Source organism: Lipotes vexillifer, unplaced genomic scaffold (genome assembly GCF_000442215.2).
Source record: "Lipotes vexillifer unplaced genomic scaffold, Lipotes_vexillifer_v1.1 scaffold58, whole genome shotgun sequence".
Classification (NCBI taxonomy): Eukaryota; Metazoa; Chordata; class Mammalia; order Artiodactyla; family Lipotidae; genus Lipotes; species Lipotes vexillifer.
The window spans coordinates 3,429,287-3,446,259 of record NW_006781997.1 but is presented as its reverse complement, the minus strand read 5'-3'; the positions used below and the strand labels follow the sequence as shown (position 1 = coordinate 3,446,259).

The 16,973-nt window shown below is 37.0% G+C and overlaps 1 protein-coding gene across 2 annotated transcripts in view; it reads right to left on the bottom strand.

Annotated features, from left to right (window-relative positions):
- The window catches only part of CEP85L (centrosomal protein 85L), a 174,528-nt gene that overhangs the window by 26,403 nt on the left and 131,152 nt on the right, over nucleotides 1–16,973 (bottom strand). For both annotated transcript variants that reach the window (XM_007454913.1, XM_007454912.1), the window contains exons 6-8: nucleotides 10,532–10,711; nucleotides 2,604–2,756; nucleotides 251–405 (exon numbers count right to left, since the gene is read on the bottom strand). In XM_007454913.1, the coding sequence (XP_007454975.1) occupies nucleotides 251–405; nucleotides 2,604–2,756; nucleotides 10,532–10,711 (488 nt within the window). The remainder of the gene's footprint in view (nucleotides 1–250; nucleotides 406–2,603; nucleotides 2,757–10,531; nucleotides 10,712–16,973) is intronic.

Genomic DNA, 16,973 nt, shown 5'->3' with positions numbered 1-16,973 from the left:
TCCCTGGTGGCGCAGTGGTTGAGAGTCCGCCTGCCGATGCAGGGGACACGGGTTCGTGCCCCGGTCTGGGAAGATCCCATGTGCTGCGGAGTGGCTGGGCCCGTGAGCCATGGCCGCTGAGCCTGCGCGTCCGGAGCCTGTGCTCCGCAACGGGAGAGGCCACAGCAGTGAGAGGCCCGCGTACTGCAAAACAAAAACAAAAACAAAAACAAAAACAAAAACATAAAAGAATTACTGAAGGTTTCCTTACCTCTGAACTGTAGTTACCAACTCCTTTTCTTTCTTTTTCTGGCATATTAGCTGTGCCTCATTTTCTTGACACTGTTTTTTGAACTCTTCAAGCCTTTTTTCCATTTCCATCAAAGTCTCTTGCAAATTCTTGTTTTTTTCTTCTAGAACTTGCAGCTAAAGAGAAATTTTTTTAAGTTCATGACACAAAGAATATTAAATATGTTCCTACTAGAAACTGACACTGGGTTCTCAAGAATTAATAGACTTATGGTTAAAATTACACTATCTTCATTTCATGGATAGCACTTAACACTTTATCTCTTCCTTTGTGTAAAGGGAGCTGAGAGAATGAGATTATGGAGAAGAGGAGAATAGGGTCAGAAATTTCTAGAAGACAGAGAAAAATGAATGATCTCAATTTGGGGATATTTTTAAAATTTTAATTGTGGCAAAATATACCTAACATAAAATTCACCATCCTAACCATTTTTAAGTGTACAGTTCAGTACAGTTAAGTACATTCACATTGTTGTAAACTAATCACCAGAACTCTTTTCATCTTTCAAAACAAACTCTCTACCCATCTACCTCTCTGTCCATCTACCTCTCCCCTCAACCCCTGGCAATCACCCTTTGACCTTCTGCCTCTATGAATTTGACTACTTTAGGTATCTCATACCTATTTTTCTTTATCTTTAATCTATTTATCTTTGCTTTTTTCTTTTTCTAATTAAATGTCTCCTTTTCAATTCCTAAAGTAATTACTGTAATCATTTTTTTAAATTTTATTTTATTTAATTTTTTATACAGCAGGTTCTTATTAGTTACCCATCTTATACATATGTCAATCCCAATATTTATCTCTGTGATTGGCTTATTTCACTTAGCAAAACGTCCACAGGTTCACCCATGTTGTAGCATGCGTCAGAAAGTCCTTCATTTTTAAGGCTATATTGTGTGTACACATCACGGTTTGTTCATCCATTCACCCACTGATGGACACCTGAGGTACCGTTTGGCTACTGTAAATAATGCTGTTATGAACATGCATTGTGAATAAACACCTGTTTGAGACTCTGCTTTCAATTATTTTTAGCATACACCCAGAGGCGGAATTCGTGGAGCATATGGTAATTCTATTTTTAATATTTTTGAGGAACCATCATATGGTTTTCAATAGTGGCTACACCATATTACATTACTACCAACAGTGCCTGAGGGATTATAATTTCTCCACATCATCACCAATGCTTGTTACTTTCTGTTTTTTAGATATTAGCCATCTTAATGGGTGTACTGTGGTATGAACATGTTTTAAAATCTATAGTCCTCTCTGTTCCTGCTCAAGCTCCTGTGGGTCCTTCTTTAGTTCCTTCCTTCATGATATCACCCTCTGTTAGTTTTACAATTTATAAATTAATGTAAAGAGAGATTGTATTATAGGTCTAGAGTCTACAGAATAATGATACTCCATGGATTAGATCAATGATTCTCAAATGGGAGTGATCTCCCTCCACTCACCCCAGCAGACATTTGGAAAAGTCTGCTGACATTTTTGGTTAAGGGGGAAGGGAAGAAGCAGCACTATTGGCATCCAGTAGGTGGAGGCCAGAAATGTTGTTAAGCATCCTTTAATGCACAGGACAGAATCCCACAACAAAAAATTACCTAACCTCAAATGTCAAGAGTGCTAAAATTGAAAGTCCCACGATTAGTAAGATTTTGAGAAAAGACTGAAGAGTAGGTTTAACGGATTTACAAATAAGGCTTCAAGAGGATAGGCCTCACCAGAGTTAGTAGAAAGACTTTGGATGAGGTACTGCTGAGAAAGGAAAATGGCCAGAAGAGAAGTCAGAGGAGTGAATGGAGGTCATAGATTAAAGTATAAGAAAGAATTTATAGAAAGATTAAGAAGAATGATGAAAACAAAACAAGTATCTGGAAAGATGGTCAAAAAAAGGTCTTGTTAAGCCTTTGTGGATCCCACAGAATACTGGGAAAAGTCAGAACTGAGGTGCATGAGTGCGTGTGCATGTGGTGGGCTGTCACTGGTTTAGAAACTACCTTTTAGAGTAGAACAGTAAGTGAGAGAGTTAAGACAGGTTCATTAGGAAGGAAACCGCATATTAATTAAGAACAAGAAAGATCTATTCATGCTCAGATGAACAAAGTTTCTAATTAAAGTTAATCCTAAAAACAGCAATTAAGCACACAGATTTAACTTACAATTAGACAAATATACAACTAAAATTTTACATTATAAAAATTTACAAAGTGAATGAAAAATTATAAAAGTGAAATGTCTAAAGAGTCAACTTAAAAAAGAATATGTTTCCCTCTCATTTAAAGATCAGAATTTTATTTCATGTTACCTGTAGACTCTGACTCTGTACATCATCAAGAGTTGGAAGATCAGCCAGATACTTTTCTAAGGTCTCAATTCTTCTCTGCTTTTCTTTATTCTGTTCAGATTCCTTCTGGCACTTCTTTTTCAGGCTACTGATGTATCTATCTCTGGTTTTAAGCTAAAGGAAAAGATTATGAAGCTTCAGTGGTTTTGTCAAAAATCAGTTAATATAAAAGCCAACATTCTAATCTTAGGCATCACTGAATTCACCAACCATTCCAGATAAGTTAACACCACTTCCAACTTAAGTATGATTTATCTTATTTCATAGATTCTAAGATTCACATTTTTCTCAAATTCCTGTATCACTGAAATCAAGAGTTTTGAAATTTTTATTTGATTTTACAATTGATGATATAAACTGCAGTCAGGCAGCAGTAATGATGTAGTTTTTATTGCCTGCACATGTGCAAATTTGGTCAAGGCTATTCATATCTTTGTCATTTCAACAGTATTATGTACATGTTGAAAGTGTGTTGAGTTTAAATCATATTTAAAATACCTTTGAAATATTACATTATAATTTGGCATTGAAACATGTTATTGGATACCCAGAGAGACAGTTTCAGGGAACAACTGAGAAATCAGTGAAGCAAATATTCATCTCTGGAAGGATGACTTTAATTTCTTATTTATTGCAAAGTTACGTGCAATGTTTTACGTGAATTAAGAAAGGAAGATATCTATAAGTAATTAAAGCTGTTTTGTTACTTACAGACTTACAAAGGAATCGCTTATCATGTACTAAAGCAAAGCAATCAAAGCCAGGGCACTCACCAAAAATACCAAATACTTAGGAACAAATAATGGGACTAGTGAGACTAATTCATACCTCAAGCAAGACTATTGTTAAGGCATTGTGTCAAACTGAACTTGCACTATATTCTCTTACTATACAAAATAAAGATGTGCCTTACCATTAATGTCATCTTAGGACTGATGAAATATGCTAATTGAACACCTACTATGGAATACATACAATTCATGATCTTTAGTAAATCCCAATTTGTGTAGGTTGAACCTCAGACTTTTATGTACTATTTTTTTTCACCTTTCCACCTAAAACATACGATCTTTAAATTTTGTAGATATACTATCTCTAAAGCTCTTTCATAATCAAGATCAATTAAAAACAATGTATATATAAATAGTTGCCTAAAAAGTAAACTCCAGACTCACATTTACTTTAATTTACCAGTCTTCCAAACATTTACATTCTTTCAGAAGCTTACAGGGTTCTAAAATATCTTTATAGCCTTTTCTCATATTCACCAGGGAAATAAGTACAAGTAATTAGTAGTATAATGGATTACTCTTTCAAATTTTATTAAAGCTAATGCTTGTCCACAATCCAGTTTCTTTCATGCCTTATCCAACTTATTTCAGGTCCAATGAATAACAACTTTTATTAAAACAATTTCAATTGGAAAAACAAAACACAAAACAAATATACACTACCAAATGTAAAACCAATAGCTAGTGGGAAGCAGCCGCATAGCACAGGGAGATCAGCTTGGTGCTTTGTGACCACCTAGAGGGGTGGGATAGGGAGGGTGGGAGGGAGACACAAGGGGGAGGAGATATGGGGGTATATGTATAGGTATAGCTGATTCACTTTGTTGTAAAGCAGAAACTAACACACTATTGTAAAGCAATTATACTCCAATAAAGGTGTTTAAAAAAAAGAAAAAAAACCCAATTTCAATTGGAAAAACAAATTGCATTTCATCTATTCATTCCATCAATACGTTAGGATTCACTTAGGTCCTTGGGTAAGGAGCAACAATGGTAAAACAGACAAAACCTTTTATTGGGGCTTTCTTAGGACTAAAATCAAGTGTGCTGGTGTGACAATTTAACTTTTGATCTATCAGAACTCAGACCGTTGGCCCTGGTTGTGACCTGAAAGACCATATAATCCTGCTCTTGCCTTAGCAAATGACCCTGTAAATTACAGAAGGAAACATAACTACCAGCCTATTTTTACTACATGCTCCCTAATTTACACTTAATTGTTTGTGTCTTAAATGTGACATAATTGTTTAAGTGACCTAATTGTGTCCTCAAAAAGCAGCCACTAGAATAAGTTAGTCATGCTGTCTTCTATGCAAAGGTGTCCTAGGTTTCTTCTTTTTCTTTGGTCAATTCTCTTCTTTGCTATCATGTCAAGCTTGCCGGCTCTTGATCACAAATCTCCGCCAACACTCTCCTATTGGATACCATCTCTGTTATTTGTGGCCACAAGCTGATCACACATAATTACTGGATCTTTTTTTTTTTTCCCCCAGCCCTGCTCACTGATGAGAAGCTCTCTATTTTTTGTTTTTTTTAACTTCCAAGTTTTATGTTGTTGCAGATTAGCAGATTAACAGAGGTTACTGAATTCTGAACTCCAGTAATTACCTACAGGTAAATGAGGCATCACTAATAAATCTTTCCTATTCTAGTTATAAAAAGTTAAGTAAAATTTCAAGGAGGTATTATGCAATACTGAGATCATTCCTAGAAGGCAATTCCACATTTCAGAAGAGGTTTACAAACAGAGTTATTTTTCTTCATTTTAAATACAATTATTAGAACAAAATAGGGAGAAAATGTTTTCCACTAAAATTTTTATAAATTATTATTAGAACCAAGGCATCAGCTGGAGAGTTAAATTGTCTTGAATTTTACTTCCAGCTTTTCAACATGCAACTGGACAAATTACTTAACTTTTCTCAAAATTTCAGTAACCTCATTTTTTAAAAATGGGGTATAGTATATACCTCATAGGGTTTCTGTGACACTAGGATTGAATAAGAAAATGCATTTAATGTACATTAACATACTATCTGGCACATAAAAGAAAGTGCTCAACAAAGAGTAACTTCCCTTGTTATTGTTACCACATTAAATGTTTTTCTGTCTTAGAATCAGTCTTTTTTTCTTTTTCTTTTTTTTTTTTTTTTGTGGTACGCAGGCCTCTCACTGTTGTGGCCTCTCCCGTTGCGGAGCACAGGCTTCGGACGCACAGGCTCAGCAGCCATGGCTCACGGGCCCGGCCACTCCGCGGCATGTGGGATCTTCCCAGACCAGGGCACGAACCCGTGTCCCATCCATCGGCAGGCAGACTCTCAACCACTGTGCCACCAGGGAAGCCCCTTAGAATCAGTCTTGATCAGGGTTACTGAGAGTAAATGCAGAAGGAAAACAATGCAATCTAATCTCATGTGGGCCCAGGGTGCTGTTTAGTTGATGCATTATCAATGAGTCTAATTTCCTAGCTTCTACACTCCCTTCAAGAACTCAGGTCATCTCCCTGTCCTCTGACACAAAGTCTACCCTCTATATTAACCCCACTCCTCAAGGTCCACTGGATATACATTTAATTTAGATTGTTTTGGATTAGAAAGACACGTCCATTCTTAATTGTCTCACTTCACAGAGAGGCTATTTCTCTTCTTTTCCAAGAGGAACTCTTCCACCTTGGCATCTGTTATCAACATTCTCCTATTTCTCCTTAGGAATCTGGCCCATCGTGCACCCATTCTGACATCTTCGATATCTCTAATTACACTTTCCCTAGTCCTTTGTTGGGGTTAACTCATTCCCTTCTCTCCCTTTGTGGCAAAAATCACCTGAAAGCATTTGTTCATTCATTCATTCAATATGCCAGGGACCATGGCTTGTGCTACATATGCTACAGTGACACATTCAGATACATCCCTGCCTTCACAAAACTTACAGGGATATATAAAAAACAAAGCAACATTCAAATCTGTGCTGAGAACAAAATGCTTTAAGCATGTATAAGAAGCCGTTGGAGGGAAAATATATTTAAGTTGAGACTTGATAAAATATTGATAAATAGGTGACTGGGGAGCAGGTAAAGAGAGCCAAGTATTCATCAGGCAAAGAGGACACTTTATGTAAAGAACCTATACCAGAAACAAGGTCTGACCTGCTTAACAACTGTAAGACACTATACCAAGACACAGTGTACCAGAGGGAGACTGGTAGGGCCCAAGGCTATATAATTAGGCAGGCTCTTTCAGGTCATAGAAAATGTTAAATTCTTATTTTAAAGACAATGAGATAGCATTAGTGGGTTTTAACCAAGTAAGAAAAATGACTGGATCTTCATTTTAAAAGGTTCATTCCTCCATACTATTAAGAATGGATTTGCAAGGCTGTGGAGCACCTGGAACTCTCACACATTGGTAGTGGAAGTGTTAAATGGTACACACACTTGGGAGAACTTGGGTAGTTTCTTATAAGTTAAACATCTACACTATGAACCAAATGACCTAGAAATTCCACTATTAGGAATTTATCCAAGAGAAATGAAAACCTATGTATACCAAATAAAGTCTAGTACAAGAACGTTCACAGCAGCCTTATTCATAATTTTCCCAAACTGCAAACAATCCAGATATCCACTAACAGGACAATAGATACATTGTGAGAGATCTATATAATGGAATGCAACTCAGGGATAGATAGGAACAGACTACTGATACGTGCGACAACGTAAATAAATCTCAAAGATATTAAGGGAAAGAAAACACACACAAAAGAACATATATGGTATGACTCCATTTATACAAAGTCCAAGAAGACTCAGAACTAATCTACAGTGATAACAAAGTGTTTCGGGGACCTCCCTGGTGGCGCAGTGGTTAGGAATCCATCTGCCAGTGCAGGGGACACAGGTTTGAGCTCTGGTCCGGGAAGATCCCACATGCCGCAACTAAGCCCAAGCCGTTGGAGGGAAAATATATTTAAGTTGAGACTTGATAAAATATTGATAAATAGGTGACTGGGGAGCAGGTAAAGAGAGCCAAGTATTCATCAGGCAAAGAGGACACTTTATGTAAAGAACCTATACCAGAAACAAGGTCTGACCTGCTTAACAACTGTAAGACACTATACCAAGACACAGTGTACCAGAGGGAGACTGGTAGGGCCCAAGGCTATATAATTAGGCAGGCTCTTTCAGGTCATAGAAAATGTTAAATTCTTATTTTAAAGACAATGAGATAGCATTAGTGGGTTTTAACCAAGTAAGAAAAATGACTGGATCTTCATTTTAAAAGGTTCATTCCTCCATACTATTAAGAATGGATTTGCAAGGCTGTGGAGCACCTGGAACTCTCACACATTGGTAGTGGAAGTGTTAAATGGTACACACACTTGGGAGAACTTGGGTAGTTTCTTATAAGTTAAACATCTACACTATGAACCAAATGACCTAGAAATTCCACTATTAGGAATTTATCCAAGAGAAATGAAAACCTATGTATACCAAATAAAGTCTAGTACAAGAACGTTCACAGCAGCCTTATTCATAATTTTCCCAAACTGCAAACAATCCAGATATCCACTAACAGGACAATAGATACATTGTGAGAGATCTATATAATGGAATGCAACTCAGGGATAGATAGGAACAGACTACTGATACGTGCGACAACGTAAATAAATCTCAAAGATATTAAGGGAAAGAAAACACACACAAAAGAACATATATGGTATGACTCCATTTATACAAAGTCCAAGAAGACTCAGAACTAATCTACAGTGATAACAAAGTGTTTCGGGGACCTCCCTGGTGGCGCAGTGGTTAGGAATCCATCTGCCAGTGCAGGGGACACAGGTTTGAGCTCTGGTCCGGGAAGATCCCACATGCCGCAGAGCAACTAAGCCCGTGTGCCACAACTACTGAGCCCGTGTGCCACAACTACTGAGCCTGTGCTCTAGAGCCCTCAAGCCATGAGTACTGAGCCCGTGTGCCACAACTACTGAAGCCCGTGCGCCTAGAGCCCGTGCTCCGCAACAAGAGAAGCCACTGCAATAAGAAGCCCGCCCACTGCAACGAAGAGTAGCCCCCGATTGCTGCAGCTAGAGAAAGCCCACGTGCAGCAATGAAAACCCAGTGCAGCCAAAAATAAATAAATAAATAATAAATAAAATTTATTTTTAAAAAAAGTGTTTCAGGGAAGGGAAGAAGACTGACTAGAAAGAAGCACAAGGGAACTTCTTGGATAACTGAAATGTTTATGATCTCATTTTAGATAGTGGTTATAGGGGTATACAGTTGACCTTTGAACAACAAGGGGGTTGGGTTGCTGACCCTCCATGCAGTATACAACTTACAGTCGGCCCTCTGTATCTGCTTTTTCCTCCACATCCTCAGATCCTCAAATTGTGTAGTATTTACTACTGAATAAAATCTACATATAAGTGACCTGCACAGTTAACCCATGTTGTTAAAGGGTCGACTGTATACTATTAGCAATATTCATAAAAACTGAACACCCAAGATCTGCACACTTGACTGTATGCAAATTATGCTTCAATCTTTAAAAGTATAATAAATAAAATACATAGAATTACAACAACAACAACAACAAAAGTGACTGGAGAAAACAGGAGAACAGGTAGACAAGGCAAGGGTGAATTCAGAGACACCAATGAAGAGGCCATTACAAAAGCTTTGCCAAGAGCTAAGAACCTGGACTAGGCTGGTAGTGTTGGACAGGTCTTGTATATATTTAGAAGACAGGCTTGATTAACTTAGTAGAGTTTCTAGCATGAGTAACTGAATACACAGCAATGAACATTGAAGAAAATGTTGTTTTATGTCGTTTGAGAATAGGGCAGTCAGCAAGCAAAATTAAGAACTGATTTTAGACATGAAAAGTCTGAAGTATTTTGAAGACATCCAATTAGGAGCTGTCTCATAGGTAGGTAACATATAAACTGATTTTATTAAGCAATAGACATGAAAAATAATAAAAGATGAGAAAAATTTAGATAAAACATAAAAATATATTTTTAAAACCGCATCCACTGAATCTTTACAATTTTCACACAATCTTTTAATTAACAAGTTTCAGGTGAGAAAACATTTTAATCCCTCCCTCTTATGTATGACCGATGGATATTTCCATAGCTCCCTCCAGATTGTGATATTAGATAAAGCCCAAAAAATACACAAAAGAAACAAGAAACAGTACCTGTTTCAAGGTACTTTCAAGTTAGCCACAATAAAATACATCATATAGCTGAGAAAGAGAAACCATGTAAAATTTGTCAGTTTTTTGGAAGAGAAAAATTTTAGCTCGTGTGTGTGTGTGTGTGTGTGTGTGTGTGTGTGTGACTCAAAAATGTCAATGAGTTCTCAATTAATAGCTCCAAACCTGCCTACAGAAATCATGGTGACCGCCTCAAGATCACTTGAAGGGAAGGTTAGTTAATAGAATAATAAGCTGGGTATAACGAGAGAAGTCTAAAACCAATTCTGCAACTAAGTAGTAGCTTAAGGATCTATGCCTCTTCAATAAATCAGAGCTAGCATGTATCCTTATCTTACATGATCTTTAATGATACTATAATGGAATGAGATGAAGTCTGTGAAAATACTGTAATAAAGGCAGAAAGGTCAAATAAATGGACAGATGTATTGTGTATATAGAGGTATCTGGCTTTCAGCTACTTATTCTGAATCAAGGGCTTCAGCTTAAATAACGTGAAGTCATGTGCTTCTGAAAGAAGAACCACTTTCATTTCATTTACCAATCCTTCATATCCCACATTACAAAGACACAGGGCCCAGAAAGGAAAAGGAGAACAGTTATTGGTGTCACATCTCAGTGTAGACAACTAACTTTAAAAAAAGCTTTACTATTACTTAGAAAGACATAATATAATACACAGTGGTATTTTTATCTCTCTCAAAAAAAAATGCCTGGATTTTTGTAGATAGCACAGGGTTTCTCAAAAGTTACTGTAAAACTAATCACTTCAATGTAAATAAAACCTGGTATGACACCTGGCACAGAGTAGATGACAAAAAAATCATACGTTGAAGGAATGCCCTTGACCCAATTCAACTTTATTAAAAATACCTACCTTTTCCTCCAGTTTCTTCTTCTCTTCACTGAATTGGCTTATTCTTTGTTTTAGAAACTGATTGAGCTGTAAAACCTCTTTCTCAGTAGATGCAAGCTTTTGCTCAAGTTCCTCTTGCTGGGAATGGGATGTTGACTGGTCTGAAAATGGAGTCTGGAGGGAAGTATTCTCATATTGTGGCTATTCAGAAAGAAAAAAAAACATAGGTAAGACTTTAAAAGTTTACTTGTCTTGAAAAAATGGAAAGAAATTAGAAATGAGATACAGTACAAAGAGCACAAATAGCCTTTAATGACAGACCTTGGCATAAATCCCAGCTCTCCTGCTTCCTAGTTATGTGCCATGATCAATTCAAATTGCTTACCATCAACAAGTTATGTAAAGTTCCTAGCACACAGCAGAAGCTTAATAAAAAGCAGTTATTATTTGGTTAAAAAGTATCATTAGAGTATAAAAAGTACATTATAAAAAAGTGAAATCTCAGGGGAAATAAATAAAAACTAAAGAAATATTTACTCACAGGTGATCATTTTTTAGCTATTATTAAACTCAGTAAGTATTAATAGAGTGTTTCCCCTAACTAGAAACTAAGGTCCATGAAATCAGGAATTTCTGTCCATCTTAGTTGCTCTTATATCCTTATTTCATAGAACAGTGACTGGCACAAAATAAATGTTAAAAAATAATTGCTTAATGAATAAATGTATTATTCTTTTCATGAGCAAGGCTCTGAAGGAGAGTCAGACAAAACCTCTTCCCTCCCCTTCCCCCTGCAGCATTACAACCTGGAAGAGGAGGGCAGGAAATACAAATATTTCCTCAAATAAATTAGAATGTGATAAGAATGTGATACCAACAAAGTAATGTGAAAGTAAAGAAACAGATTACTTTTCTATTTACTAAGCACATATGTTAGGCATTGTGTACTGTGGAGTCAACAGTTAGTAAAACAAGGTCCCACCAGTTTAATAAAGTGTCACACACAAAAAGACAACAAAAACTGCCTAAGTGCTAAGACAGCTGTATGTGTAGTAGCTATGGAATGGCTTTATAGAAGTGAACTTGAACTAGGCCTTGAAGAACTCATACTTTTTCAAAAGGTAGAGATGCAATTCAAAAATTATATACACGGTATGGTACCGGCACAAAACCAGACACATAAATCAGTGGCACAGAATAGAGAGCCCAGAAAAGAACCCATACTTATATGGTCAATTAATCTATGACATAGGAGGCAAGAAAATACAACAGGGGAAAAAACAGCTTCTTCAATAAATGGTGTTGGGAAAACTGGACAGCTACATGCAAAAGAATCAAACTGGATGCTTTCTCACACCATCTAAAAAATAAACTCAAAATGTATTAAAGACTTAAAATGTAAGACCTGAAATCATAAAACTCCTAGAAGAAAACAGACAGTATACTCTTTGATATCAGTTTTGGCAATTTTTTTGGGATTATGTCTCCTCAGCAAGGGCAACAAAAGCAAAAATAAACAAATGGGACTAATCACACTAAAAAGCCTTTGCACTATGAAGGAAACTATCAACAACAAAAAGGCCACCTACTGAATGAGAGAAGATAATGGCAAATGATTTATCTGGTAAGGGGTTAATATCCAAAATATACAAAGGACTCATACAATTCAACATCAAAAAAAAGAAAATTAAAAAATGGACAGAGGACCTGAAAAAACATTTTTTCAAAGAAGACATACAGATGGCCAACAGGCACATGAAAAGATGCTCAACATCACTAACCGTAGGGGAAATGCAAATCAAAACCACAGTGAGATACAACCTCACACCTATCAGAATGGCTATCATCAGAAAGACAACAAATAACAATAAAGTGTTGGCCAGGATGCAGAGAAAAAGAACACTCGTGTGCTGTTAGTGAGAATGCAAACTGGTGCAGCCGCTATAGAAAACAGTAGGTCAGTTTCTCAAAAAATTAGAAATAGAACTATTATATGATCAAGCAATTCCCCTCCTGGGTATTTATCTGAAGAAAACAAAAACACTTAATTTGAAAAGATATATGCAACCCTATGTTCACTGCAGCAGTGAACAACAGCCAAGATATGGAAGCAACCTAAGTGCCTATCGATAGATGAATGTATAAAGAAGAGGTGATATCTATATCTATCTGTCTATCTATCCTTCCAACAGAATATTACTCAGCTATAATATAAGATGAAATCTTGCTATTTGCGACAATATGGATGGGCCTAGAGGGTATGATGCTAAGTGAAGTTAAGTCAGACAGAGAAAGACAAATACCATATGATTTTGCTTATACACGGAATTTAAAAAACAAAACAAATGAACAAACATAACAAAACAGAAATAGTCATAGATACCGAGAACAAACAGGTGAAGGAGATGAAGAGGTACAAACTTCTAGTTACAAAATCAATGAGTCACAAGTACGAAATGTGCACTGTGGGGAACATGGTCAATAATACTGGAATACCTTTGTATGGTGACAGGAGGTAAATAGACTTAGTGTGATGATCATTCTGTCATGTATAGAAATACTGAATCAATATGTTGTGCACCAGGAACTAACATAATATTGTAGGTCAATTACACTTCAAAAACAAACAAACTCATAGAAAAAAAGAGATCAGATCTGTGGTTACCAGAGCCAGGGGTGGGGGAAGGGGAAGTGGATGAAGTGGGTCAAAAGGTACAAACCTCCAGTTATAGGATAAATAAGTACCAGGGATGTAATGGACAACATGATAACCATAATTAACACTGCTGTATGTTATATATGAAAGTTGTTAAGAAAGTGAATCCTAAGAATTCTCATCACAAGGAAAAAATATGTCTTTTTCTTTTATTCTGTATTTGTATGAGATGGTGGATGCTCACTAAACTTACTGTGGTAATCATTTCATGATGCATGAAGGTCAAATCATTATGCTATACACATTAAATTTATACAGTGCTGTATGTCAATTGTATCTCCATAAAACTGGAAGGAAAAAAATTTTGATTATATAAACAGCATTTATCATGTGCATGGTATTTCAAAGATAACTGACTCAGGCACTGCCCTTTACAAACTCAAATTTGAGTTTGTAAATTTGAGTTCATAAGAGAAACCCTCAGATAATTATATACAGGATACAATACAGTATGGCAGCCAAAGAAAAGCCATCTTCAGTACAAAGTGTTGGAAGGTGGGAGGATAAATGAAAAGGGCATGGGGAGAATGAGGGAAAAGGCTTTACTTGGAAAGGTGGCTTTTGGGACAGACTTTGAAAATAAGGAGGATTCTGGCAGGAACAGAGAAAGGAAGAAAAGCATTCCAGAAAGAACATTTTAAAAAGGCAAAAGATGGAATATATGCACAGAGTACCCATAAAGTTTAGGTTACAAGAGGGGGGAATATAAGAGAAAATTAAAACATCTACGTGAGACCATACTTTAGAATCACCAGGTTCAGATTTCAACCTTAATTCGTAGGAAATGGGAATCCAGTGATGGTTCTAGAACAAGAAAGTAACATGTTTAAGAAGTCTGTGAACTCTGTTTTGTAAATCTCTGTATTCCCTAGCACTTACCATAGTGTGTAAACTCTTAGTAACTTTAGATTAAAGGGAAAAGAAAAGAGGAAAAAGGACAAGAGAGAACTATAACAATTGGAAGTAATGAACAAGATGAATTAAAGAATACGGTGAATGGATATGAATATATCACTTTAAGAAATTATCCTAACCTATTTAGCTGAAAAAACCAAGGAGCTGAACAAGAATATTGAGAACAGAAGGAAGAAACTCTGGAAGCAGAAATGAGAGGATTTACAGAAAATTATTTTTTAAGGTGTGAATGGACAAGAAATGTTAAAGATAACTAAAGGTTCGAAATTCTGAGTCTAAGTAACAGGGAAGATCATATTCTGGGCAGAGGTAAGTAGGTCATGTGGGAGAACAGGTTTAAGCAAACGTACTTAATTACAATTAGAGCCTACTGATACTAAGATGCCAGTTAATATCAATTTAATACTAAGATACAAATATATATGAACATTAGGCAAAGAGATGGGTCTAGAACCCAGAAAAATGGCCAGGATAGGCTAGGAAACTGTAAAAAACTGAATACAGGTTTACAATTTCCCGTCAGGCATATAATGAGCTCAGAAATTGCCAACCTGTTTTACCGACAAGTGAAAAGCTGAACAAACTGAAAAATCAACAACTCTACTTAGATCTGTCAGAGAAGTGAGGTTATCAGGCAAACTGCAACCCCCAAAATTGGAGAAACAGGCAAATAAAGAAAATCACACTTACTGGAACAGAATTATCCATGGGAACCAGTGCTGAAGTAGGAAAACCAGAACCGTAACTGATGAATTTGTTGGAGGCTCAGAGTGAAGGTCTGAGAGTCAAAAACTCCAGGGGCAGCCAGTCATAGGGGACACCCAATATTCTTGAATTATACCCCTAGAAGCTCTACCAGGTCCTCACAATGAATCCCTTTGTGCTGCCAGCACACGGAGGAGAACAGAAACCATTCTGAAATGCCAAAGCTCTGTGTTCTTCTTAACAAGGCCTGTCCTCAGCAGAAACTACTTTACCAGAGACTAACCTACCTAGAGGGAACTAACATACCTAGAAGGAAAAAATCCCAAACCAGCTCCCTCTAGCCTTCCACATGGGGGGAAGGGTTAATATCCAACTCAGTTGCCTCTAGCCATCCTGTCCCACCTAAGGGTGGGAAAGAAAAAACTAAGAGGCACTGGTGAAGTTCAAAGTCCAGGAGCACAGGCTCACGAAAAGACTAAGTCAGAGGGCCAGAGAATGCTTCCCCTGCCCCACACCCTACCATGACATTACTAAAGGCCTGTTTACCACATTTCCTTTTATCAGTACATCTGGAGAGACTGAACAAGCATCAGAACTAGAGTCAGACATGTCACAAATGTTGGAATTATCAGAATAGACATTTTTTAAAACTATGATTAATATGCTTAAGGGCTTTACTGCTGAAGTAGACAACATTCAAGAACAGATGGATAATATAAGAACAGAGCCGGAAAGACCATAAAAGAAACTCTAGAGACAAAAAACACTGAAACAGAAACGAAGAATGTCTTTGATGTGGTTATCAGTAGACTGGACCTGGCGCAGGAACCAATCTGAGCTTGAGGATATGACAGCAGAAACTTCTAAAACTTAAGAGCAGAGAGGAAAAAGACTGGAAAAAATAGAACAGAATATCCAAGAGTCGTGAGATAACTACAAAAGTTGTAATATACATCTTATGGGAACACTACAAGGAAAAGAGAGAAAGAAAACAGCAATATTTTAAACAATATGATTTGAGAATTTCCCCAAATGGTCACACACCACACCTCAGATCCAGGAAGCTCAGAGAACACCAAGCAGAATAAATGCCCAAAAACTACACTTAAGCATATCTTTTTTTTTGCGGTACGCGGGCCTCTCACTGTTGTGACCTCTCCCGTTGCGGAGCACAGGCTCCGGACGCACAGGCTCAGCGGCCATGGCTCACGGGCCTGGCCGCTCCGCGGCATGTGGGATCCCCCTGGACCGGGGCACGAACCCGTGTCCCCTGAATCGGCAGGCGCACTCTCAACCACTGTGCCACCAGGGAAGCCCAAGCATATCATATTTAAATTTTTGAAAATCAAAGATTAAAAAACTTGTGAAAGAAACCAGAGGAGAAAATACCTTACCTATAGACAGGAAAAGATAAGAGCTTTATACAACTTCTCAGAAACCATGCAAGCAAAAAGAGAGTGGAGTGAAATATATGAAAGTCAGGCACTTTCTTTCCTATATAACAGCAATGAACAAGTGTAATTTGAAACTAAAAACACATTACCATTTACATTAGCACCCCCCAAAACATAATAGTATAAATCTAACAAAATGTGTATATACAAGATCTATACAAGGAATACTACAAAACTCTGATCAAAGATATCAAAGAAGGACAAAATAAATGAAGAGATATTCCCTGTTCATGGACAGACTCAGTATTGTCAAGATGTCAAGTTCTTCCCAACTTGATCTATAGATTCAATGCAATTTCAATAAAAATCCCAGCAAGTGATTTTGTGGATAGTGACAAGCTGATTCTAAAGTTTATATGGAAAAAACAAAAGCTCCAGAATGGCCAATGTAATACTTAAGGAGATGAACCAACCAAGATGGAGGACTGACACCCTGACTTCAAGACTTACAGTAAAGCTACAGTAATCAAGAGTGTATGGTATTGGGGAAAGAACAAAGAAACAGGTCAATGGAACAGAATGCAGAGCCCAGAAATAGATCCACACAAATACAGTCAACCAATCTACTGACAAAAGAACAAAGGCAGTACAATGGAGCAAAAATGGTCTTTTCAACAAATGATACTAGAACAACTGAACATCCACATGCAAAAAAAAAAAAAAAAAAAAAAAA